The sequence below is a fragment of the Mustela nigripes genome, chromosome 17, assembly GCF_022355385.1.
Source record: "Mustela nigripes isolate SB6536 chromosome 17, MUSNIG.SB6536, whole genome shotgun sequence".
In the NCBI taxonomy this organism is placed as follows: domain Eukaryota; kingdom Metazoa; phylum Chordata; class Mammalia; order Carnivora; family Mustelidae; genus Mustela; species Mustela nigripes.
The window spans coordinates 4,158,027-4,182,921 of NC_081573.1; the positions used below are offsets into that span (position 1 = coordinate 4,158,027).

Sequence of the window (24,895 nt, forward strand, 5' to 3'; positions counted from 1 at the left end):
TTCTTTTTTTTTTTTTTAATATAAGGATTTTATTTATTTATTTGACATACAGAGATCACAAGTAGGCAGAGAGGCAGAGAAAGAGAGGGGGGAAGCAGGCTCCCTGCTGAGCAAAGAGCCCGATTCGGGGCTCGATCCCAGGACCCCGAGATCATGACCTGAGCCAAAGGCAGAGGCTTTAACCCACTGATCCACCCAGACACCCCTTCCCTTATGTTGTTCTTGAAGCAAAAGACATTGAAGAGAAACATACATAGAGAAAACCATTCAGATTATAAAGATAAGGTTGATCAATTTTCATATGATGATGACATTCTTGGAACAACCACCTAGATAAAGAAGCCCCACCAACACCCATTCCTAGACACTGCCCCCACCCTAGAAAAGTAACCACTATAATGACTATCATTACTGATTAGTTTTCTCTGTTTTTTATTTTTATGCAGTTGGGCTCTTCCAGTGTCTGGCTTCTTGTGCTTAGCATTTATTGTAAGAGTCACTCACACACACAACAGCAATTCATTTATTTTCACTGGTGAAAGAATTTCATTGTGTGCATATGCCATACACTACAGGAACCTCCTACATTAGACGGTATTTGGGTTATTTCCAGTCTGGAAATATTATAAAAAGAGTGCGGCTACAAACATGTCTTTGATATGAATATGCACTTTTGTTGGGTATAATCTTTAGTGGAATTTCTCAATAGTCACAGTCTAGAGGGTCTGGGTCTCCAGGCCCCTGCGTTAATAGAACTCTTGAGTCTCCATGACTGGCCCTAGGTACTACTGGGTTTCTGGGGTCTGAGCCTTTGAATCCCTCAGTCTCGGAAGTCAGAGTCTCTTGGGTCTCCTGGTCTGGCCAAGTTCTTTCTTATCTGCTCTCCACCCTCAGCTCCACCTCCTCGGTACTACCCGGTCCACTGGGGGGAATCTGCTCTGTGGATCTCAATTTCACCCACTTTCCAAAGACAGGAACCAAGTCCAGAGACAACCCTCCCCGCCCCAGACACACACATGCACCACTACCACCACCAAATCACTAACACGTTAAGCATGCACACAGACCTCGGCTCACACACACTGCTCCCTCTCCCCATTCGACATGCTTATGCGCACCATTACCACCTGCACAGGGCAAGCAGAGACCCACTGCGAGCCCCCAACCTCGGACTCTGCTCTGCGCATGCGCTACCTCCTCCTTTCACTCTGGTGAGCAGCTACTGAGCTCCCACCTTCAATTCCCTCCTGCAATGCCACCTCAGAGGGTAGAAATCAATGCTCTACAATACCTTTTAAAGCCTATGATTGATTAAATAAATAAACCCCATAGTAAGGGGCGCCTGGGTGGTTCATGCGGTTAAACATCTGCCTTTGGCTCAAGTCATGATCCCCGGGGTCCTGCGATCCACTCGAGCTCTGACTCCTTGCTCAGCAGGGAGCCTGTTTCTCCCTCTCCCTCTTCCTCTCCCTGCCACTGCCCCTGCTTGTGGTCTCTCTCCCTGACAAATAAATCTTTCTAAAAATTTTAATAGAGCCTATAATAATCCCACAAAAGCGGGTAATCCGCAAACCGCTGCTTCGTATTGCGAGTGCCCTGCACGGTGTCAGTAACAGCGCGCTGCTACAGGAAAAAAAAAAAAAAAAAAAAAAAAAAAAAAAAAATCCCACAACCAACAGCAACCAGAAAAACCCAAAACCAAAAAACCTCGCAGCGTTGCGGAGTCCCAAGCCCTACGCACGAACATAAAGGAAACCGGGCGGTACTCGCTAGCAAGCGGTAGAAGAGGCCGCAAGAGTTGCTGGGAGTGGTAGGCCCAGCAAGCCCAGTAGCCTCAGGTACGTAGGAGTTGCCGCATGGGGTTCTGGGAGCAGTAGGCAAGACAGCCCCCAAAGCCTTCTGGGAGTCGTAGTCTCCGGAGCCACTTCCGTGAGAGACTTCCGCGTGTGGGGCCGTTTGGACGTCCTGGTACCGCGTTGAGTCCAGGTAAGTTGTTCCTCCTGCAGCGGATGGGCCCATGGGCCCCTGCTCTAAACTGCGATGGCATGTGAAGTTGTGAGGCTCGGGGAGTGGTGACAGTAGCCCCCGTGATTCCCTAACTCCTGTGTCCGTCCCAGAGGCCTTCTGGCCAGGATCCCCATGTTGGACATGGTGGTCCATCCGGTCTCTTATCCACACATCCCTTCCCGCAGGTGGGGTTTCCACCATCTCCCTGCCCATCTCCACAGCATCGGGTACAACCAGGAGGCCCCTAGTGTGTCCTCGAACGTCTGTTCTGGTAGAAAGATGCCACACACTATGATCCGTCTGACAAAGCTGCAGTCCAGAAGCATCCCTGGGGTCCGCGTGTCTTCTGGGGGCATTTATAATCCCATATTCTACATTTATTTATCGAGCGCGGCACTGTGCCAAGCCCAATGTGAGCGAGGGGTTGGGGGAGGACAGAGACGGTGGTGGATGAGGCAGACCTAATCTCTCCCTTCAGTGCCCCAAAGGGTCAGGTCTGCCACAGACAGGTAGAGTCGCGGTCGGGAGGGGATGGAGGCATACTACGGGCTCTCTGAGCCTGGAGGGGGCGCCTGACCCAGGCTGGATCCATAAAATCTTCCACAGGAAGATGCTTAATGGGCATTTCAAACCTGAGACTGCCCGGTTGGAATTCCTGGTGGCCCTCCTGACAAAATGGCCCCATCATCCTCCTGAGGGTTCTGACCAAAACCTCCACATCGTCTCCATTCATCTTTTCTCATCAGCTGAGCCTCCACCATAATCCAGGTCTTGAGCAAGTCCTATGGACTCTACCTTCAAAACAGGTCTGGAGTCCCACCCTTCCTTCCCACTCCCACTGCCACCATGCCCACCGGGCCACCTGTGACTCGCATTGGCTATTACCATAGCCTCCTCCCTGGCCTCCCTGCCTCTGCTCTCGCCCCCTCAAGTATGTTCCCCACACAGCAGTCAATGGCATTCTTCAAAAACTTAGGTCAGATCATATCCCTTTTCTGCTCAAAACCCTCTGTGAATAAAATTCAGATTCCATATCATGGCCTATGAGGCTCTGACAAGCTCCACAGACTCAACACCTGCCATGAGACAGACTCCCAGAACTGGGTAACTGTAGATTTAGTGCAAGAGGAGGGATGAATCCAAGGTGATGTGATGTTCTGTCCTGTGGAGGAGCTGGGTGGGAAGTGATGGTGCTGTCAGGAGCCGGGCAACGGCTGGGCAAGAACAGATTTCTGCCTTGGGGTGGGGGGTATTGGAGTCTGGCCAATGTGGGTACTTGGGATCTGAGAGATAGCCTAACCGGGATCCTCAGTGGGGCATTTGGAGGACCAGACAGATGGACATCAGAAATCAGAGTCACCTACAGGGAGACTGGGCTGGGAAGGACCTGAGGACCATGAAGGGGACTCTCCAAAAGAGACTGGAGACTCTGCAGAAAGCAGAGGGAGGATCCAGTCAAAAGTCAAAAGGGAAAAAAAATTGCAAGGGGCTGTTGCTCAGCTGGGACAGATGCACCTGATGGGCACGGCTGATGGCTCCTGAGGGCTACTTGCTGGCCCAGAGACAGGGAAAAGTACTCCGAGCAGAGGGAAGAGCCAGTGCGAAGACCTTGTGGGAGGTTGTGTCCTGGAGCATTTGAGAATACAGACCAGCGTGAGCGAGGAGGGGGAGATGAGGTCCGAGAAGAAGAGAGCCAGATCCCAGAGAGCCTCAGAGGCCACTGGCTTTTCCCAAAGTGAGAAGAGACAGTGGCTCAGGCTAGGGTGGCCGCCACACAGATGACAAGAAGTGTTGGCTTCTGGATCTGTGCGGAAGCTATAGTCAGACGGGATTTACTTGTCTTCCATGTGGGCATTTGGGGTTTGGGGTCTGAGGATGTCTCTGGGGCATCGGTGGGACATGTGGAGGAACAGCTGTGACTCGACATTGCAATTTGGAGTCACCCACGGGGAAAGTGAGAAGAGTAGTGGAAGAAGAGCAGGCCGGGGTCCCGGATCCGGAGGCTTCTGGCCTGAGCAGGTGAAAGGCTCGGCTGCTCTTTACTGCAGGAGAAGCAAGTGTGGGAGGAAGAATCAGGAATCTGGGTTTTGAGATGCCTATTAGACATCTGAATGGCATGGGCCCTGCCTCAGGAAGTCACAGACAGTAAACAAAGTGTCACATAAGGTCACTCCACATATTGTGGCAAATCCTTGAAGCAGGGGGACCTGCTCGGAGGCTCCTGTACCAGGCCAGGCTGAAGGCAGTGGTGGCTTGGGGAGGGGGTACTGAGCCTGGTGGATATTTATGGGTTTACCAGGCATGTGGCACCAAGGAGGGTGTGGCTGGAGGATCGGAGTTTCTGCTGGGGAGGGATGAGGTAGGAGGAGGGGGACAGAAGGGGGCCAAGGATGGGCCAGTTCCTGTTTGTAAGTCCACAGAAACTTGTGGGAGATTCTGACACTGGAGCAAAATTGAGTCCAATCCTGGAGGCCCATTCACCCTGCCTAGGAAACAGAATCAGCCCCAGTTGGTGCCCGTGGAGATGTGATCGATGCTGCCTCTGTGTCTCCCTGGAGTTGGTGATCACCCTGCCCTGCATAGGATGCTATGGGGGCTCACTCCTGGAGACAGTATCCCCCCGCCCAAAGTGAAATCCAGTTGGTCTTTCCCATTTCTCCCTTGTCCCACAAAACAGAGCTGCAATCCCCCAACCCTCCTGTATCCTCAGAGTTGCTAACCTCTTCCAGGCTCTCTAAAAAGACCTGGGGGTCCAGGTCAAAGGTCTCCACCCTGTCCCTCTGATTCCTGCTCTAACAGGGATGGCCTCCCTGGAGACTGACACTGCTGCTTAATATGCAGACCCCATCCGCCCCAACAGGTAACAACCTAATTCTGAGTGTAACTTGCTTGTCTTCCCCTATCCATCAACCCCACCACCACCACCATTGCCGACCCCATACCAGCTCTTTAAGGCTCCTTCTCCACTTGGTGCACAATGGGGTGCATTAGAAGCCTCCTGAAGCCAGACCCGCACATACCTGGCCCTGGATCAATTTGGGCAGGAGAGCTAGCTGGCAGCCTCCCTGGAGGCAACGACCCTGCAAGCCAGCATCCACATGTAACCCACCTCCCCTGTCTCCCTGACCAGGAGAAGCCAGCTCCTCCACGCCCACCCGGAACCAGCCCCGCGATGCCCGCCCCGCAGTGCTTCTCTTGCCACGCGGCCCGCGCAGCCCTCCGCCGCCCGCGCTCCGGCCAAGCGCTGTGCGGGCCCTGCTTCTGCACCGCCTTCGAGGCCGAGGTGCTGCACACGGTGCTGGCGGGCAGCCTGCTGCCACCTGGCGCCGTGGTGGCCGTGGGCGCCTCCGGCGGCAAGGACTCCACGGTGCTAGCGCACGTGCTGCGCGAACTAGCGCCGCGCCTGGGCGTCTCGCTGCGCCTGGTGGCGGTGGATGAGGGCATCGGCGGCTACCGGGACGCGGCGCTGGCTGCCGTGCGGCGCCAGGCCGCGCGCTGGGACCTCCCGCTCACCGTCGTGGCCTATGCAGACCTCTTCGAGGGCTGGACGATGGACGCTGTGGCCCGCAGCATGGCCGGCACCGGCCGCAGCCGCGCCTGCTGCACCTTCTGCGGGGTGCTGCGGCGCCGCGCGCTGGAGGAAGGGGCGCGCCTCGTGGGAGCCACACACATCGTCACAGGTGAGCGCAGGCACGGCAGCGGAGGGGCGAGGGCCGGCACCTAAAGGGGGCTGCGCACGGGCCCGAGATCTGGTGGGGAGATGCTGTGGGTGCCCCCGGGTGGAGGATGTCCACAAGGAGAAGCGGATATGCGTGCTCGCTGAAGGCACACGGGCATAGCTCGCGGGCCGGGATATTGTCACGGCAAGCTTTTGAGTTACTGCCGTCACACTGGCAGCTAGAGGGGCGGAGGGGTACTCCCGTGGGCTGTGGTACCCTGCCTTTTAAAAAATGACACTCTTTGTGTCCGCTTTCACAAAAGGAGGCCAGTGAAGTGGTACCGCCCATCAGAAGCCAACTGTATTCTGAAGCGCCCCAGTCCTTGAACTGCTTTTCTCTGTCGGCCTCTCCTCTTTGATAACCCTTACCCTCTCCCCGTCATTACTTCCACATGTGATTCTTGACCATTTATTGTGTACCAGGTACACAATAGGCTACAAAGCCAGGTAGCCCAGAGCAATACCTAGCCTCAGTTACCTCCTCTGTAAAATGGGGTTATTAATAATATCCAGGTCCCAGGGTTGTTGGGCATTAGATGACTTACGTGTGAGGCGCTTAGACCAGAGACTGGAAAATAGTAGACCGTACGCAAATGTCACACAAGACAGTCTCTGTGCCTGCTCTTCTCTCACATGCATATTTAAAACCTGAGAAGCTCTACTAAGGAAAATCGCACAGACTTTGCCAGTTTATAGCAGGAACACCCTGTGGAAGGAGAAAAGTAGGGGTTAGAAAGCATTTCCAGAGTGAGGCAAGACCTGAAGGCCATTCAAGTAAGCAGTGGAGGGTGGACAGAGGGGTTGGGTTCTGAGCAGAGGAAACAGCTTATGCAAAGGCCCTGAGGAGGGTTAGTATGGCCTATTGGAAAAGCCCTGAGAAGACCAGTGTTTTACTATCTGTGTTATACAGACTCACATTTAAGATAACAAGATGCAAATTAGTAGAGATTTAGCTTGTGTTTTTTATGGCGATTGTTGTGTAAATCTTCCCTTACCTCCTTCCTGGTCTTTCTAAATGCAGTAATCTGCATTCCCAGAGGCTCAAGACTCACTTGAGAATCTCTGCTGTTTAATGTCATTTTGACTTCTGTGCAATGGGAAACACACTTCTGAGACTGAAATAATATTTGTAGCACAAAGCACTTTTACTACCTTCGTGAAAAGGCAGCTAGCACAGGGCCTGGTTGGTAATAAGAGGGTGGCTAATAGCACCCCAAGTTGCCCCCTGGGAGCCCGTGTGTGTTCCCCTCTTGTTTCTCACAGTGACCACCTCCAGCCTCCACCTGGCTGGCCCATGGAGCCCAGGGGCCTCCGTGGTCCTGTCTGGCCCTTCCCTGCTGCTCCCCACACCCCTTCTGCATCTCTCTGAGTCCTGGCTGCCGCATAGTGTCTTGGGTGTGAGGTCTCCATGGCCCGGTCACCCACTCTGCCACTTTCCACATCACCGTCTCTCTCTGGGTCCTTGGGATGGGGTCTCCATGGCCCGATCGCACACGCCGCGCAGCTCTCCAGGCCCCTCCCCGTCTGGCTGGGTCACCGCTGCCCCACGGTGGCGCCTCCGCCTCACCTGCTCCCCCTCTCTCCCCCAGGCCACAACGCCGACGACATGGCCGAGACCGTGCTCATGAACTTCCTGCGGGGCGACGCGGGGCGGCTGGCCCGGGGCGGGGGCCTGGGCTCGCGCGGCGAGGGGGGCGCCCTGCCGCGCTGCCGCCCCCTGCAGCTGGCCTCGCAGAAGGAGGTGGTGCTGTACGCGCACTTCCGCCGCCTAGACTACTTCTCCGAGGAGTGCGTCTACGCGCCCGAGGCCTTCCGCGGCCACGCGCGCGACCTACTGAAGCTCCTGGAGGCGGCGCGGCCGTCGGTGGCGCTGGACCTGGTGCACTCGGCGGAGCGCCTGGCCCTGGCCCCGGCCGCGCGGCCCCCGCCGCCCGGCGCCTGCTCCCGCTGCGGGGCGCTGGCCAGCCGCTCGCTCTGCCAGGCCTGCGCCCTCCTGGACGGCCTGCAGCGCGGCCGGCCCCGCCTGGCCATCGGCAAGGGCCGCGGGGGGCGCGACGAGGAGGGACCGCCAGGGCCGCCGCCCCCGCCGCCCAGCGACCCCCGGTCTGCGCCGGGCCCCGCCGCCGGGGAGTGCGGGGCAGCCTGTAAGGAGCGCTGCGAATAAACCCTCTCCGCCTGGGCCCTGCCACCGGTGACCCTGCAGAAGGGAGGAGAGGCTAGAGGCCTGGACTCCTGGGTCTGAGGGAGGAGGGCCTGGGGGGCTGGGGGCCAGGACTCGGAGGTCTGAGGGAGGAGGGGAGGGGGGAACTGAGGCAAGAACTCTAGGGTCTGAGGGAGGAGGGGCTGGAGACCAGGAGAGAATTCAACAACTTTCCTTTCTGGAGCCAATAGGAATAGGGGGATTGCTTGCCTAGTACTCTGCCCGGTTCTGGGCATGCTCAGGAGAGTCCTAACCCTTCTTCAGAACCTACTATGTGACATATTTGCCGGTATCGGGATAAGCAAAATCGCTTCTCTCCATGGGCTCTCTCCTGCCTGGAAATCAGGATGCTTCTCTGAGCGCTCTACACACTGCGGGCGCTGCCCCATCTGATTTCATCCGCACCACAGTCTCGGGGACTGCAGCCTGGGGCTGGGTGACTGGCCTGAGGTCGCCGCGCTGGAGTTTGTCCCTCCACACCAGGTGGTCGGTGGGTGTTTAGATTTTGCCTGTGGTTCAGCACTACGCTACAGAAATATAATGTGCGTCAAATGTTAACTTTAAGTTTTCTAAGAGCCATATTTTTTAAAGGGCAGGGGAACAGGTGATCTTTTAATAATATATTTTACTTGACCCAAATAAACATATTTGACCTAAATACCCCAGATATTACAGTTTTATCTTGTTATTTTAAAACTGTGATATTTTACAGTATTTTTTTTTTTGTACTAAGCCTTTGAAATACAGTGTGTGTGTTACACTTAAGCCGGTCTCCATTCAGATTCAACCACTGTTCAGACCTCACTTGAGACCTGGGGCCCCACATAGGAGCTGGGAAGATGCTATCCTAGGCTTTGGCCACAAGAGGTCACTGTACCCACACCTGTACATCAGGTGGCCATTGTTGGCAAAGGTCTCTCTCCGCTGTCCAGGTGGGAGCTCTGCTCTCCGCCGCCACCGACTCCCTGGTCTCCCTGGTCTGAACCAGGGGCCAAGGGCGAGAGGTACGATCTAGCAGAAATATTAAGGCCCCACTGGAAACCTTCCTTGACCTCAAGACCTATGCGTTCATGCATTTCTTCACTCCGGAAATATTTATTGAGCACTTTAGCCGTGACCGCAGTGAACAATCACCTGCCCAAATGGGAGAGGCCAAAAAAGCGAGGAGAAAAATAAGTTGAATACACAGTATGTCAGATGGTAATAAATCAGGGGATGGAAACAGGCCAACCTTTAAGTAGGTGTAGTGTAAGCCCTGACGGTTGGGTTTTCTCTTTTTTGTAATGCAAGTGCTTGACATAGGTTTTGCTTGCCAAGGCATCCACTTCAAAGATGGCTATCTCAGCAAACAGACTGCCAGCCACACGACTAGATAAAGAGCCAGGCCGCCTTCCCCGTCCCCCAGGCTTCTTTGTTTTAGAGATCTTAGTTGATTCCTATAAATCAAAATCACCCTGCAGCTTGTTTTTACTCTTCCCACGCTTTAAATTCCCCACTCATGTTTTAAATTCATGAAGAGTAATCCTGTGAAACCCTAGCTAACCCCCCAGACCCCAATAAAAGCAGAACCCCAGAGACTCGTGCACCCACCCTCCATTGTGACGTTGCTGTATGGCCTCCAGTTTAAAAAAAAAGAAAAAAACTTTTTTTTTTTTTTTTCAACTTTCCTGATGGTTATTGTTGAGGGCATCTTGCAAACCTGAGAACTGCAAGGGCTGGTCCAGACACAGCATCGGTAATCGATAGGCTGAGAGGCACAAAGCTGAGGGCTGGATAGGAAGGCCTTGAGGAGAAGGTGATAACTGAGCAAAGACCTATTCAAGGTGAGGCAGCGAGCTCTGCAGATTTGTGGGAAGAGCCTTGCTCGCTGAGGAACGGGAGAGTGGTGGAGGGGGAATGGAGGAGAGAGCTAAAAGGGACCAGATGGTTTAGGCTCAGCTTCGGTTTTGAGACAGAAGCCAGAGTTTTGAGCAGAGGAGTGATAATGATCATCCCTTTATTCACACAGCAAACATTTTGCAGGTGCCTCCCAGAGGCCAGGCCCTGCGTGGAGCAGTGGGGAAACAGCTGAGTCAGCTCCAGTCCCTGCCCTCAATGGGCTCCCCATCTGGTGGGGAAGGCAAGCATGGACACAGAGGGATACATGCCACACTAGGGAGTTAGCAAGGACACAGGGAAGCCCAGAGGTGGGGTGCCCAGCTCAGCATGGGGCGTCATAGAATGCCTTCTGAAGGACATAGTGTTTCAACCGGGCCCCAGAAGGTGAGTAAGAATGAGCACAAGGTGGGGCACCTGGAGGGCTCAGTGGGTTAAGTGTCTGCCTTTGACTCAAGTCATGATCCCAGAGTCTCGGGATCAACTGAGGTCATGATCCCGGAGTCCTGGGATGGAGCCCCACACTGGGCTCCCTGCCTTAGCAGGGAGTCTGCTCCTCCCTCTGCTCTTTCTCTTTCTTACTCTCTCAAATAAATAAAATCTTAAGGGGGGAGGGGGGGAGAGCACCAGAAAGCAATGAGAGGGAGACAAGGCTGAGAGAACAGCAGGTACAGAGGTCTGCAGGTAAGGAAGCACCTAGAACCTGTGTGGAATGGCTGCTCCCAGGGTAAGATGGCTGGTGGGGAGCTAGCCCAGGAGTCTGGGCCCCTGAGAAGAGTGAAAAGCTGCTGCACACTGAGGGCTGTCTGCTGGGGCTAACACCAGCCCTAGGAAGGGTTCGGAGCAGACAGGACTAGCTCTGAGTACCAGAAAACTCCTTCTGGGGCCATGTCCAGGAAGACTGCAGGGAGAAGCCAAAACAGAGCAGCAGCAAGGGAGTGGGATGGTGGGAATGGATATGAGGGCTATTTAGGAAGCACTCACCAAGGGCTGGGAATCCTACTAAACTCTAGGCTGTGTTTTGTAAGCGTAAGAGCTCCCACATGAACCCCAGTACAAGAGAAGTCCGTCCTAAACAGACTGAACAGAAATAAAGATGTTTGCCACTCAGGCAGATGGCCATAGTAAACACGGGACAGTCTTTTGCTGAGGGAGAAAGCCATAGTAAGCACGGAGGGTGGAGTAGGGATGTTGCTGAGACGGGAGCCCTAGTCATCATCATGGAGTGGGACTTTCGCTGTGGTCTTCGGCCTTGCAAACTGCAGCCCCCACATAAACACAAGGGATCCTTCAGTCTTGTTGCATATGGCTGTGGATCTGGTGAAAGGATCAAGGCTGATGATGCGGAAACCTCATCCCCCAGAGTTGGAAGCTTTCTTTCCCTTAGGGATTCAAAGCCCAGTCTCAGAAAGATGGGCTTTCCCATTTCCCCCTGTGTGTGCTCTCCCAAGCCTGGGTAATTGGAGTCTAGGGTCAGGTCTGAAGAGGTAGAAGCATTGGGTACAGAGATTCTGGAAGGAAGCAGATATCTGGAGGGAGTCGGGAATTCTGGAGGCAAGTGGATTTTTTGGTAGAAGCAGAGATCCTGGAGAAGAGGAGGCTTTGAGATAATCTCACTCCTTGGGCCTGTTTATAGAGCACCTCACTGCATGTCAGGTAGCAGACTCGTCTCAGGGGATTCAGCAGTGAACCTGCAAGACAAGGTTCCAGCCCTCATGAAGCCTCAGTTTCAAGTGAGAGAGATGTTACTTCATTCCACAAATGTTTACTGTGTACCTGCTTTGTGCCAGGGCACAGATCAGATAAGGAAGCCAAAACCCCCTGCCCTGTCAGAGATGACACTCAAGTTATGGAAGACAGAATCCAAAAGAAAGCAAGTAAATAAGATGTGAGGGACATCTGATGGTAATAAATGCCATAGAGAGAGAAAACAAAAAAGACAATAAACAAGGAAGCAAACACATAAAGCAATTATAGATTGAAATAAAGCATACAAAGGAAACCAAGAAGGGGCTGAGGTAGAAACTAGAGGGTAATGTCTGTTCCAGACAAGGTGATCATAGGCACAGTGGCAGGAAGGGTGTCTCAGGCAAAGGAAACAGCAAAGACAAAGACCCTATTTTGGGAAAACGACTACCATGCGGAGAAAATCAAGGACGTCCAAGGGAGCTGAGGCATGGTGCATGATGGAGTGATGAGCTTGGAGAGATGGACAAGCCAGACAGAATGCCTTGGAGGCATTTGGATTTTATTCCATTTGCAGTAGAGAATCATGGATGGGTTTTAAGCAGGTTGTAACATGATGCTGTTTTATACTTTAGGAACATGTTGGCTGCTTGGACTTGGACTTGGCAGGGTGGGGGGAAAGTGGGAACAGGGGTCAAATGTGGAAGCAGTGAGACTAGTTAGGCTGCTGTACTTGTCCGGGTGAGAGATAAATGTGGCTTGGTAAGACAGGAGGGAAGAGGGTGGATTCCACGACTATTTTGGCGCTAAGGTGACAGGAATTGCCAAAGTGGGAGGTGGGAGTGAGGGAGGGATCCAGGACCACTCCCGGCTTTTGACCTGAGCAACAGGGAAAAGGATAGTGTCATTTACCAACAAGGGGAAGACCAGGGGGATGGTGGGGGTGGACCCATCTTCTCCCACTTTTTAAACAGAAATAAGTGGGAGATAATAAAGATGGAGGGAGGTGGGGCAGAAATGTTTGCTGCCTGTTGACCTGGCATCAAGGGTGCCCAGGTGTGCATACAGAGGCTGCCTGGCACGTAGCAGATACAGGTGCTGAGTCAGAGACATCTGAGAGATTACCCAGAAAGTTTGGGTAATCAGACATGTGAGATCAGCAGCAGAGGGGCATCGAGTCAGACTGGCTGAGGTTTGAATCCCAGCTGCGCCCCTTGCTCACCATGCAAAGTTGGGCAACTAACCTCATTTCTCTGGGTTTTCTCCATCTATAGAATGGGAGCGATTATGTGTGCACTACACAAGGCCAATGGGGGGATGAAGAGAGATGTGGCACATGGAGGTACTAGAAAAATTGCCAAGAGCTGGTCAGGGGCCCAACAAGGCGGAGGTGAGGGTCTGTGTGCTCATTCCACAAGCATTCATTGTATGCTGGGCTGTCCCAGGGGCTGGGGATCCAGCAGAGGACTTCCTGCCCTCAATGGCACACAACCAGATCTGAAGGCAGAGCAGCATGGCGTTTAACAGTTGGATGAGCCAGGTCCCAAGCCTCGCTATGCCATTGCACGAGTGACTTTTGTCTGAGATCCCACTTCCTCCCCTGTAACACAGTGCTAGTAAGAGTATCTAAGCTTCATAAAGCTGCTGTGGGGATTAAACATGATGATGTTTACGTGGTCTTTGGCAACCTGCCTGATGTTTATTTTTAGTGAAGACGGAGACGGGCATTCCCTGACAACAAGGTCAGGAGTGTTGAAGAGAGAGAACCCCCTGGTTTTGCAGCAACCGCACCCCACCCCCAGCCTAAATGTGGTCTGGGACAACTTCCCCCGTCACCCATTCCCAGGGCAGCACCCTGGCCCCTATCTCCATCCAGAAAGTCTCCACCTCTGAAGCCACAAAACCCACATCCCACTCCCTGACCACAGCCTCCCGTGCTCCCAGAGCTGTGGGTGGCTCTGCTGTACCTGTTCTTCCGGCTCAAAGGCACCCTGACCCCCTCATGCAGCCTCTGCCAAGCCCCTCTGTCTGCACTTCCTACACCCCACAGTCCACCCCTTCCCCAACCTAGAGTCCTCAACTCCCTTGTCTTAGCATTCCTCCCACCATCACTCAGTCCTACACGTGCCTCTTTGCTGGAGAAAAATAACAAAATCGTCCAACTGCTCAAATGATGCCCCTTTAAATTCTTGACTGCCAGCTTCACCTGGGCACCTTCTCCGCCGCCCTCACCACCCCAACCCCACCCGCCCAGATGCCCCTTGAGGTGAGCTGGCATCAATCTTCCCGGAGGAAACAGAAGCCAACCCAAGGGCCCTCCCTCCTCTTCCTGCCACAGGACCCACACCCCACCTGAAACCTCACCCGCCCTTTCCTCCTTCCTTCCTGGAACAATGGAAGAGGCGTCTTTCCTCCTGTCTGGAGCTAATCCCACCACTCTGGCAGTTGCACCATCTGCCCCTTTGTTCTTGGGCATCTCATTCCCTGTGGTTTTTAAGAGCTCTCCGCCTGGGTTCAAATCATAGAATCACGGGGCCACCACTCAGCGTTGTGTAAACTTGGGCGGGCAACTTCTCTTCCTCATCTGTACATTGATGATAATAAGAGTGTCCTTCTCACGAAACCATGGGAAGGGTTTGGTGAGTTAATTTATGAAAAATGTGCTAAAACTAAGTTGGATACCCAAATCCGTGTATAAATGGAATTGACTCTCAAATCACCTTGGAAGACAATAGAAGATTCTGGTAGTGGATTGGAGATTCCTATAGTCCTGGAGTTTGCATACTTCCTCTTACACTGACCAGCTGGCTGACCCTGGACCAGCCACCTCCTCTCAGCTTCAGTTTCTCCATCTGTAAAATGGGGACAAGATAGCACCTATCCCATAGGGTCCACAATTTCCATGACTCACTCTGCTCCAGCCATGCTGACCTCCTCACTGGTCCCCAGACACACCTCAGGACCTTTGCACTGTTGCTCCTTCTGTCTGGAATAGTCTTCCCCTGGAGATCCCCAAGTACCTTTTTATCTTTGCCCAAAGTTCACCTCAGTTGGGCCTTCCTTGACCCTACTCCACTCCCTACTTTCTTACTATTTTTCATAGCACTGATAAATTGAAATATTATGTGTCGTACTTATTTACGACTTATTTAACTTTCTCTTGGTTGCCCCCACTTCCAGGATGTAAGCTTCAGCAGGGCAGGGATTTCTGTCTGGTTCAAGGTTATATCCTCAGGGCTCAGAACTGTGACTCCTGCACAGTAGGTACTCTGTGTTGTTGAATGGAAGAAAGGAGAGTTAAGGAAGGCAGGAGGGAGAGGGAGACAGGGAGGGAGGAAGAAGGAAAGACGTGAACCCCCACGAGAGCATTCTTGGTAAAACAAAATGTTCAATGAAAGATGATTCCATCTTAGAAAGGAAGGAAATTCTAACACACGCGACAACATGAACTTTGAGGACGTTGTGCTCAGGGAAATAAACCAGTCACAGAGTGATTCCACTTCCGTAAGGGAATGCCAGTGGTCACATCCATGGAGGTGGAAAGCAGATGGAGGTGGGGGCGTGGAGGGCAGGGCTGGGGTGAGGGGATGGGGAGGAAGTGCTGAACAGGGATAGAGCTCTGGCTGGGGAAGACAGAAGCTTTCAGAGATGGATGTGGTCTCAGGCCACTGAACTGTCCACTTAGAAATTATTTAAGTGGTGAATTTTATGTTCTGTATATTTTACCACAATAAAAAAGAAAATCAAATTTTTAAAAATTTTTGTATTTCTTTTAAAAGTGTATTTATTTGAGAGAGAGAGCGAGCAGGGGAGGGACAGAGGGAGAGGGAGAGGGAGAGACAGAATCCTCAAGCAGACTCCCTGCTGAGCACAGAGCCGGGTCCGTGGGGCTCATCCCAGGACCCTGAGATCATGACCTGAGCTGAAATCAAGAGCCAGCTGCTTAACGGACTGAGCCACCCAGGCAGCCCTCAATTTTTTTTTTTTATTTTTAAAGATTTTATTTTTAATTAATCTCTACACCCAACATGGGGCTCAAAACTCACTACCCAGAGATCAAGAGTTCCATACTCCACCAACTGAGCTAGACAGGCATCCCGCAAATCAATTTTTTAAAAGCTCTGAGCATTAAAGGACAAAAACAAAAGAACATAGCACAGCGCTTGGCTGTGCCAAGTCCTCAGTAAATGGGAGCTATTTATGTCCTTCCCCTCTCCTCACCAACCTGGGATGGTTACACACCTCTTGCACCTGCCCCATCTAAGGGCTGTCTTCACTCACCACCTCCTCCCCAACCCCCCCACCCCCCCTCCCGTCCCCCCAGCCACGAAAACCTTCCAGTCTCCCCGATGACCAACTGGGTCCCACTCCCAAGTCTCTTCCTTCCTGGAAAACTATCTCAACGTTCCCAACACCACCCTTTCCTGGCCTTCTTTCTAGCTCTCCCCTTGCTCCTTCTCAGCACCCTGCCCCCTAAACCCGGGTCTTCCTTAGGGTCCTGGGCAGATGTCCCTGGTCCTCTCGCTCGATACAGTCTCCCTACATGGGCTGCAGGCACTCTGGCTTCCATTGCCACTTGAGCTAATAACGCCCCGCCGCTGTCTCTAACCAAACAGCCTTCCTGAGCTCCAGAAATAGGTCTCCACCAAGGATCCTAAGGGTTCTTCTCTCCCCTGCTCAGAATCGCCCTTGAGCTTCTGCTTCTCCTGGCCACTTTTCCCTCCAACCCTCTGAGCTCTGTCACCATCCTCCTGCCGGGAGGTCTTTACTCAAGCCCTTCCCCTCTCCCCCGCCCCACCACTACCCTACACTCCCTCCAACCCCCTGGCGAACTCCTACTCATCCACCACAGGCCCCAGCTGAGACAGCCCGCCCTTCGGGAACCCTTCCCCACTCCTGGGGTTTCATCAGGCCCTTCCATATTCCTTTTCACGGGCACATCACCCTGGACCAAGTTTCCTATTGCTCCATTGGCCTTTCCCACCAGACCATGAGCAACTTGAAGGCAAGGACTCCGGACATCTGTTTGTTCATTCGTTCATTCACTCATTGAATATCTTTTGCACACCCATGTCAGAGCCAACAACACTGCTAAGGTGGTGGGTGGAGTGGTGAGCAGGCGGCCCAGGTTTTGGATTCTGGCAGGAGGGTGCTGAGTAACCTGGTGGAGCATGCAAGGACGGGGGCTGGGCTGGGGAGTGAGAAGGAGGGGAGCATACTTGGGGTGCATGGGCCAGCCTTTCGCTAGGGCTCTCTTGGGTTCACTAAAGGCTTCTGCTTAAGCAGAGCCTTCTTTTTATTCTACTTAAAAATTTTTAAAGATTTTATTTATTATTTGAGAGAGAGAGAGAGAGAGAGAGAGAGATCCTGAACAGGCAGAGGGGCAAAGGGAGTGTCAAGAGACACCTGGGGTGTCAGTAGATGGAGAGCACAAACAGGAGAGGGTTTGCAAACTGCAGACCACACCGAGAACGGAGCCCGACCCAGGGCTCCATCCCAGGACCCCCAGGATCATGACCTGAGCTGAAGACAGGTGCGCAGCCGACCGAGCCACCCAGGTGCCCCTCAGAGCCTTCTTTTTAGGCAGAGGGAGACCTCATGCTTACCAGAGCCTCTCAATTCAGCAGAGGATCCCCCTGAGTCCATCAAATCAAAGTTTATGCTCAGATGGAGGGGGTGAGCTCCCTTTACCCGGAAATTCTGTTTTGTTGATGTTTATTTTGAAATAAATTATGGAGAGAAAAATAAAAAGAAATACTTACAGACTGTAAGAAATTGTTCAAATGATAGAATCCCATGGACTCCTCTCAGCTTCCCCCAGTGGCGATGTTGTCATAGATAAATTCCTGCAGGCTGTATCAGTCCCAGAAAATCCCCGAGGGCCAGTAGCCAGACTCTTAAGGTCTAGTTCCAGGTCTCTGTGCATAAGTTTGCCTATGTGCATGTGTGCATGGGTCTTTCTTTTTTTCTTTCTTTCTTTTTTTTTTTTTTAAGGATTTTTATTTATTTATTTGATGGAGAGAGAGAGTACAAGCAGGGCAAGCAGCAGGCAGGGAGAGGGAGAAGCAGGCTCCCTGTGGTCCTGGGGTCATGATCTGAGCCCTGAGCCAAAGGCAGTTGAACCGAGCCACCCAGGTGCCCCTGCATGGTGTTTCCATGGAAGGTTATGTCATGCGTACATCCGTGTCACCATGAGGGTCCCCAGGTGCAGACAGCCCCTCCCAGGCCCCCTGTGCCCTAGGGGGTGTCTTCCCTTCTGTTCAGCATCCTACCCTTCTGGTTTGCCAGAGCCAGAACTGACACCTTCAGTTCCTCAGAACCAGATCACAGGAAACAGAAATGCACACAGGGAGGTGGGCGTGTGGGTTCAAATGCTCGGAGTGAGTCCCCAGGGACAGAGACAGGGGCTAAGCAGCAGACCAGGCAGAGAGGGAGGAAAGTGGTTTGGGAGCCAGTCTGGGTGGGGGATGGGGGGGGTGCTGGGGTGTCAGGAGAGGGAGAGTGCAGAGGTTGCCTCCTGAGTCACCGTGCCCTGCTCAGGCCCAGGGACAAACTGCAGTCATTAAGGAATTTAAGAGGCTGGGAGGTGCTGAGGGGAGTGGGCCTTGCCCCAAGTTAGGAGGGGTCCCTGGAACTCAGAGCCCCTCCTTGGCCACCTGGAGCCCCTTCCACCTCACCATTGTCTCTCTTCCTCTCTCTGGGTCTCCTTCTCTGTCTCTGTCCCCCAATCTGCCCCTGCCCCTCTGCAGAGCTTCAGCTGGAGGACCCCAGTTCTGTACTGAACCCCTCCTCCCTGCTGGGTCCCCTGCTCCCCAAACTCCCAAGACTGTGAGAACCACAAAAGCCTAGGGGAACAAGGCAGTCCCAGGTGCCTCCTGCCCGTCCTGTCTCCTGCCAGTTCCCAGCCCCACCTCTCCCTCCCTCCTCATGGCAACTGTCACCTTCCATGTTTGCCTGTCTCCTCTGTCTGTGTCCCCATCACCTGTGTTACCTTTCATTCCCTGTCTCCCCCTCCTCTGCCTTGTCCTTCATCTTCCTCTTCCTCCTCTACAGTGTATCAGCACTTGTCTGCACCATTCCTGTCATCCTCCCGCCCCCCACCCCCCCCCCCCTTTCCTCTGTTCCCCCCCCCCCCCCCCACCCCCCCCCCCCCCCCCCCCCGCCCTCTTTCCTCTGTCCCCCCCCCCCACCCCAACTACCCTCTGCTTTCCCACTCTGCCCTCTCCATGAACCTGTTTCTGGGCTTCCCCTGTTCCCTTGTCTTTCCCCGAATCTGCCTCCTCTGTCCCTGTTTCTACATTCATCTTCCTTCCCCTTCCCCATCTTTCCCTAGTCTCTCTCCCTCTGACTCCTCTCTCTGGCCTGTGTTTCTCTGACCCTATCTCTGGGTCATATGTGACTTCTCTTTCATTTCCCAGACTTCTCTGTGTCTCTGTCCCCCACCCCTCCCAGCACCTTCCCGTGAGACCCCCATCCTGTCCACCTTGCCCTGGGGTCCCCCCTCCTGAGGTTCCTCCCAGATTAAACACCATCACTGGGCGGGTTCTCATTAATGTTGTGGCTGCTTCTCTGGCCAGAGAGGGGAGGGAGGAGATAGGACAGGGAGCCCTGGAATAGGAACCGGGCTATAAAAAAAAATGTCAGGAGAAGGGCAGGAGGCAGGGCCAGTTGCCCAGACCAGGATAAAAGGCCTCCACGGAGTGACAGGGAGGCAAGACACCACCGCCACGTCCTCCACACACAGAGGTACATCCATGTCTCCAAAGGTCTTGGTCTCTGTGTAAGGTCCTCTCTGTCCCTCAAACTCTGGCTTTCTTGCAGCCTGCTTCTTTCTCACTTCTTCTCTGCATTTGCCAGAACCCAACCCCCAGCCCCCAGAATGTTCTTCCTGCTGACAGCATTCCAGATCGTGGCTCTAGGTAAGACAGCGGTGGGGTCTGAGGTAAGGACAGTCTCCTGGAGATGTTGAGAAGAGATGGGGAGGGTTCTCAGGGACCCAGTGTACTCAGGGGTGACCTGGTGAGAAGGTATGGGTGTGGTTTTGGGGGTCTTGACTGAGGAGCCTTTAGGAGGGGGTCTGGGTTCTGAGTTGTGGAGATATCAGGAGATATGAGGGTACCGGAGTTGAAGGAGATGGGAAGGAATAAATGAGGACTGCTGGAGAACTGTTCAGTCCTGTCTGGGTTTTATTTAAAAGGAGGCTGCAATAAATAAATAAATAAATAAATAAATAAATAAATAAATAAAAAAGGAGGCTGCAAAACTAACGGAAAGATGGCATGTTGTTGGTGGTGATGGGAGTAAGGGTGATGGTAGGGGGTTGGAGGGTGGGGCGGGGTGAGGATTGGCAGATGGAGTGGGTGTGGGGCAAGACAGTGGGAAGACGGTGGGTCCTGGGGAGGGCCATATAGAGTGTGAAGGCTGGAAAAAGGACAGGGAGCTCCTTGAGTGTGTTCAAGAAAGGTTAATGGGGGGAACTGTGACACGTTATGAGAAGTGATGATATAAACTACTTATGGGAGAATAAAATCATAGTAGATATGTCAGAGCCCTGGATGAGGTGGCCATGGGATCAAGGGCTGTACTGTGGAGATGAAGGGGGGAGGTGTTGGCCGATAACGGCCGACATTTGGCATATCTCACAGATCTCATACTGCGTGGGCAGATAGAGATGGGTGGTTTAGGGTGTAGGTTGTAAAAAGGGATTTGTGGGTCCCAGACGTCCTAGAGAGTTGGGAGGTGAAGAGCATTTGGTCATCTGCTTTCCCCACCCCACCCCTGCCTGTTCCTAGCCATGGCACAGAGCCAAAGGGATGAGAACAAGATAATTGGTGGTTACACATGCGTCCAGAACTCCCAGCCATGGCAGGCAGCACTACTGGCAGGTCCCTTTCGTCGTTTCCTCTGTGGAGGGGCCCTCCTGTCAGGCAAGTGGGCCATCACTGCTGCTCACTGTGCACGCCCGTGAGTAATCCCCTCCCCCACTCTTGTGCCAAGTGAATTCCAGAGTCTAGAGCCCCAGAGCTCAGCTAAGAAACCCAAGCATTGTGTTGCACCTAATGTAGTAGCTGGGGCCTGGTTTGGGTCTGGATAAGAGCCTAGAATTACCAACACAGCTCAGAATATGGAATCCAGCCATAAATCTTGAACTCGGTTTAGATTCTTTTTTTCTTTTTTAAGATTTTATTTGTTTATTTATTTATTTAGAGAGAGAGAGAGAGCAAGCAGGGGGAAAGGCAGAGGGAGAGACAGAATCTCTAGCAGACTCTAAACTGAGAGCAGGACTGAAGGCGGAGCTCAATCCCACCACCCTGAGGTCACAATCCCAGCCAAACCACAAGTCTGACACTCAACTGAATGAGACACCCAGGTGCCCCTCGGTTTAGATTCTGAAAGCAGATTGACAGTTTAGAACCCAAAGGCCAGTGTAGAGTCCCACACAGAAAGTAGTACTTAATATAATCTGGAGATCTATCTAGAGGCCAAGCTCTACGTAGAGACTAAGATTAGGAGCCCATTCCAGATTGGTGGTTCAGTCTAGGGCATGGTCTACATTTAGTAACTCAGGGCACCTCTCAAAACTTAGAATTCAAAGTCTAGTCCAGACCTGCAGTCTAGCCATAAATCCAGAACCTTGTTTACAGCTAGAACATTAGCTCAGAATGTAGAACAGACAGACCCAGAACCTATTCTAGAGGCAATTTTTAATTCAGAATCTAGTCTACAGCTTCTTTTTTAGCAGCTGGAACCCAAACTTCAACCTAGTGTTCAACTGAAGACCATAATCTGAAGCCCCATACAGAACTCAGAGCCCTTCCAAGAGTCTAGACCTAAACATAGAACCCAGATCCAAGAAAGAGCCCACCCAGTGCCTATAAACCAGATCTAATGCCATAAACTAAAGTCTGATGTAGAACCCAGAGCCCCAAACCTAGTGCAGAATCTAGAATGCAAAGCTCAGAATGCAAGGCAACATCTAGAAACTTGGATCCAAAGTTTCTGGAGCTCCATCTAGAAGCCAGAGCTCAACCTGAGGTCAAGGGCTCGGACTAGAGTCTAGAAGCGAGAGTCCAGACCATAACTGTAATTCCATCTGAAACAAAGCCTAGCCAAGAATCAAGAACTCAGACTGATGTTTAGGACCCTAAGCTCAAACACAGAGCTCAAGCCATTGCCTAAAACCCAGGTCAAAAACCAAAACTTAAGCAGGAACCCAGAACTCAACCTAGCAACTTAGAAACTGAAGCTTGTATCCATGTCCAGAATCCATTGCTAAATCTAGAATTGAGACTACCTAAGACTAAGAGCTCAAATCAACATTCTAGAACCCAGACTCAAACCATAATGCAGAGCTCAAAATAGAACCCACAGCCTATCCTAACACCAGAAGCTCACACCCATATCTAGGAAGTATGCCATGATCCATTAGCAATCTAGAAAGCCCAGATCCTAGCTTAGACTCAAACGTTCAAAATACCTAGAACCCAGGGGCCAGGCTGGGACCAGGATGGAGCCTCCCTGGAGCCTAGTCCAGCATTTCAATCCTGATTTAGAGCCTAGAGCCATAGCCCAGACTCTCACTTGGAATTCAGAGCCTAGAACCCAACACTGAGCCAAGAACTCACAATTATCACCTTATACCCAAGCCAGAAAGCAGAGCATAGCTCAAAAGAGGAAAAGGTGTATGGTAGGATTGGCCCAAGAGAGAATGCACAGTTTGTGGGAAAGAAGAGCACAGCAGTCCATCAAATGCTCCATAAGCAGTTCAGACTTGTGGAAAATTCATCACCAGGGAAGAGTATGGGGCCAGAGGATGGGGAGGGGTCTCCAGGTCAGATCCTGAGCAGTGCAACTTTTGGGGTTTATGGACTAGGATCCTTCACGTAGCCCTGGGCAAGCATAACCTGAAGAACTGGGAGGCCACCCAGCAGGTGCTACGTGTGGTTCGTCAGGTGCCACACCCCCAATACAACTCCCGGACTCACAATAACGACCTGATGCTGCTGCAGCTGGAGCGGCCCGTTCGGCTGGGGAGGGCAGTGAGGCCCATCACCATAACCAGCTCCTGCGCAAGCCCAGGAACCCCCTGCCATGTGTCAGGCTGGGGCACCACATCTAGCCCCATTGGTGAGTACTCCCACATCCTGGGAAGGAAGGACTGGGGGGCCTGGACTCCTTGGTCTGAGGGAGGAGGAGGTCAGTCCCCAGACTCCTGGTCCTGCTGGAAGGTAGAACCCTCACTTGTAACCTTTCTGTGCCCCCCAGTCAGTTACCCCAACTCCCTGCAGTGTGTGAACATCAACATCTCCTCGGATCAGGAGTGTCGGCGGGCTTATTCCCAAGCCATCACTGCTGGCATGGTCTGTGCAGGTGTCCCCCAAGGTGGGAAGGACTCCTGTCAGGTGAGGCCCAGGAGGAGAGCTGGGGGAGGGGGATTGTTTGGGGCTGGGACTTGGGTTTCAAAGGATCTCAGGAGCATGAAAATCAGCAGGGGCCTCCCATAGACTGAGAGAGATAGTAACAGCTGGGCTGCCTGATAGTTTTACACCCTTGGATAATAGACCTAATCCCCTGTGCCTGAGTTTACTAATCTGTCAGGTGGGGGTAGCACCTCTTAGGGGAGATGGTGGAATGAGGTGGTAGTGCATGGAAAGCAGTGGTGCTCTCATTGTTGTTATTTCATGTGGGCACTGGGAAATCTGTGCTCAGGGACTCTAGAGACCTTAGCCCATCCCTGAGAGGTGGCTCCAGAGACGGGGAGATAAAGAAGCTTACAGTTTTCTAGAGCAGCATAGTGAGCCCCAAGAGGCAGAGACAGCAGGAACCAGGGAAGAGGGAAGGCAGTGACCCCAACGCTTCCGGCTGATATCTCCTGAGCCCTGCCAGGGCTCTCAGCCCACCTCCTTCCTCACCTTTGCCTCTTGGGTTTTCCACACCCATGCCTCTGACCATCTGTCCATGGGTGTCTCCATTTCGGCCTCTCCCCTTTAGGGTGATTCGGGGGGACCCCTGGTGTGCAAAGGACAGCTCCAGGGCCTTGTGTCCTGGGGGATGGAACGTTGCGCCCTTCCCGGCTATCCTGGAGTCTACACCAACCTGTGCAAGTACCAAACTTGGATCCGGAAAACCATACGGGGCAAATGATTGCTGGTGTAACTGAACACCAGCGCATCTGCTTCCCCAGATATTGCTCTCTCTACGCCAAGACCCCGGGGTCCCAGCCCCCCGCCCCCCCCTCCCTCAGACCCAGAGTCCCAGCCCCCTTCTCTCAGACCCAGGGTCCTAGTCCCCAGCCCCTCCTCCCTCAGACCCAAGAGTCCTGACCCCCAGTCCCCTCCTCCCTCAGACCCAGGAGTCCTGGCCTCCAGCCTCTTGATCTGGACTCCTGACCCAGAACTCTCCTTTCCAGAGACGTTCCTTCAGGATTTCTCTCCACACCCCCACAATATCATCATTCAAGGACCCTTAGGTACAGATATAGGAACATGAAAGCACAAAACTTGCACCATACCCCAAAGAACACATTTTTCAAAACTCTTAGTGTATCTAAAAACCAGATAAACAGGGGCGCCTGGGTGGCTCAGTTGGTTAGGCATCTGCCTTTGGCTCAGGTCACATCCCAGGGTCCTGGGACAGGGCCCCACATCAGGCTCCTCTGCCACTCCCCCTGCTTGTCCTCTCTCTCTCACTCTCTCTCTGTCAATAGATAAATAAAATCTATAAAAAGAAATAAATAAATTAAATAAAAATAAAACCAGATAACTAATAATAAAAACTGAAGAATCCTAAATTTCATTCATTGGTTCATTTACTTCATCCTATGAATATGCCTACAGTGGCTTCATGGTGCCCAGCCAGGAACTGTGTTCCTGACGAAGGCTGAGTGGGGTGCATGTTGCTCTCTGAGGGCATTCCCCAGCCACAGTGTCTGGTGTGGTAGAAGGAAACACCCAGTCTTGCAGCCTGACCCTGAGCAAGACTGCCCTCCCTGAGCCTCAGCTCTGGGTCCTGTGAGCAGGGACTGCTGATGTCCATGGTAGGGAGGGCAAAGATTCACTCCATTTCTTGGAAAACCCTATGCATATAAAAAGGTTCTCTTTTTTCCAATCAGATCTCAGGTGAAGAGAGTTGAGTTAATCACCCTCTGGAGTTCAAGTCCTGGCAGAGACCTGCTCTCATTTTATTTCTTTATTTCATCTGTCATCCCTGACTCCAGTACCCTCCCTCCCCACAGGCACCAACACAAATGGCCCTGAATACCATGCATCATTGCAAAACATGCCTCATCACAAGCTATTGCTTCTAATTTACATGAAGCCATTGTGTTAGGGATCTCATTCTCTTTCTTATATTCACCAAAGATGATTTTGTGGGCCCCTACAGTACACCAGCCATTGTTCTAAGTTCTG

General features: G+C 52.7%; 2 protein-coding genes across 3 annotated transcripts; both read left to right on the top strand.

Moving 5' to 3' along the window:
- The first annotated feature begins 1,899 nt into the window (after positions 1–1,899).
- CTU1 (cytosolic thiouridylase subunit 1) lies at positions 1,900–8,014 on the top strand. 2 transcript variants are annotated; one of them, XM_059382205.1, is made up of 4 exons: positions 1,915–1,986; positions 4,807–4,867; positions 5,138–5,687; positions 7,315–8,014. In XM_059382205.1, exons 3-4 carry the CDS (start codon positions 5,180–5,182, stop codon positions 7,887–7,889), a joined length of 1,083 nt encoding a protein of 360 aa, XP_059238188.1. In that variant the 5' UTR covers positions 1,915–1,986; positions 4,807–4,867; positions 5,138–5,179; the 3' UTR covers positions 7,890–8,014. The 2 variants fall into 2 exon arrangements, with proteins under 2 accessions (XP_059238187.1, XP_059238188.1); XM_059382204.1 differs by lacking the exon at positions 4,807–4,867 and having other exon boundaries at positions 1,900–1,986.
- Positions 8,015–19,362: 11,348 nt separating this feature from the next.
- On the top strand, positions 19,363–23,630 carry KLK14 (kallikrein related peptidase 14). The gene is made up of 5 exons (XM_059382242.1): positions 19,363–19,405; positions 20,279–20,450; positions 22,360–22,613; positions 22,752–22,888; positions 23,478–23,630. The coding sequence occupies exons 1-5, from the start codon at positions 19,366–19,368 to the stop codon at positions 23,628–23,630; spliced, it is 756 nt and encodes a 251-aa protein (XP_059238225.1). The 5' UTR covers positions 19,363–19,365.
- The last annotated feature ends 1,265 nt before the right edge of the window (positions 23,631–24,895 follow it).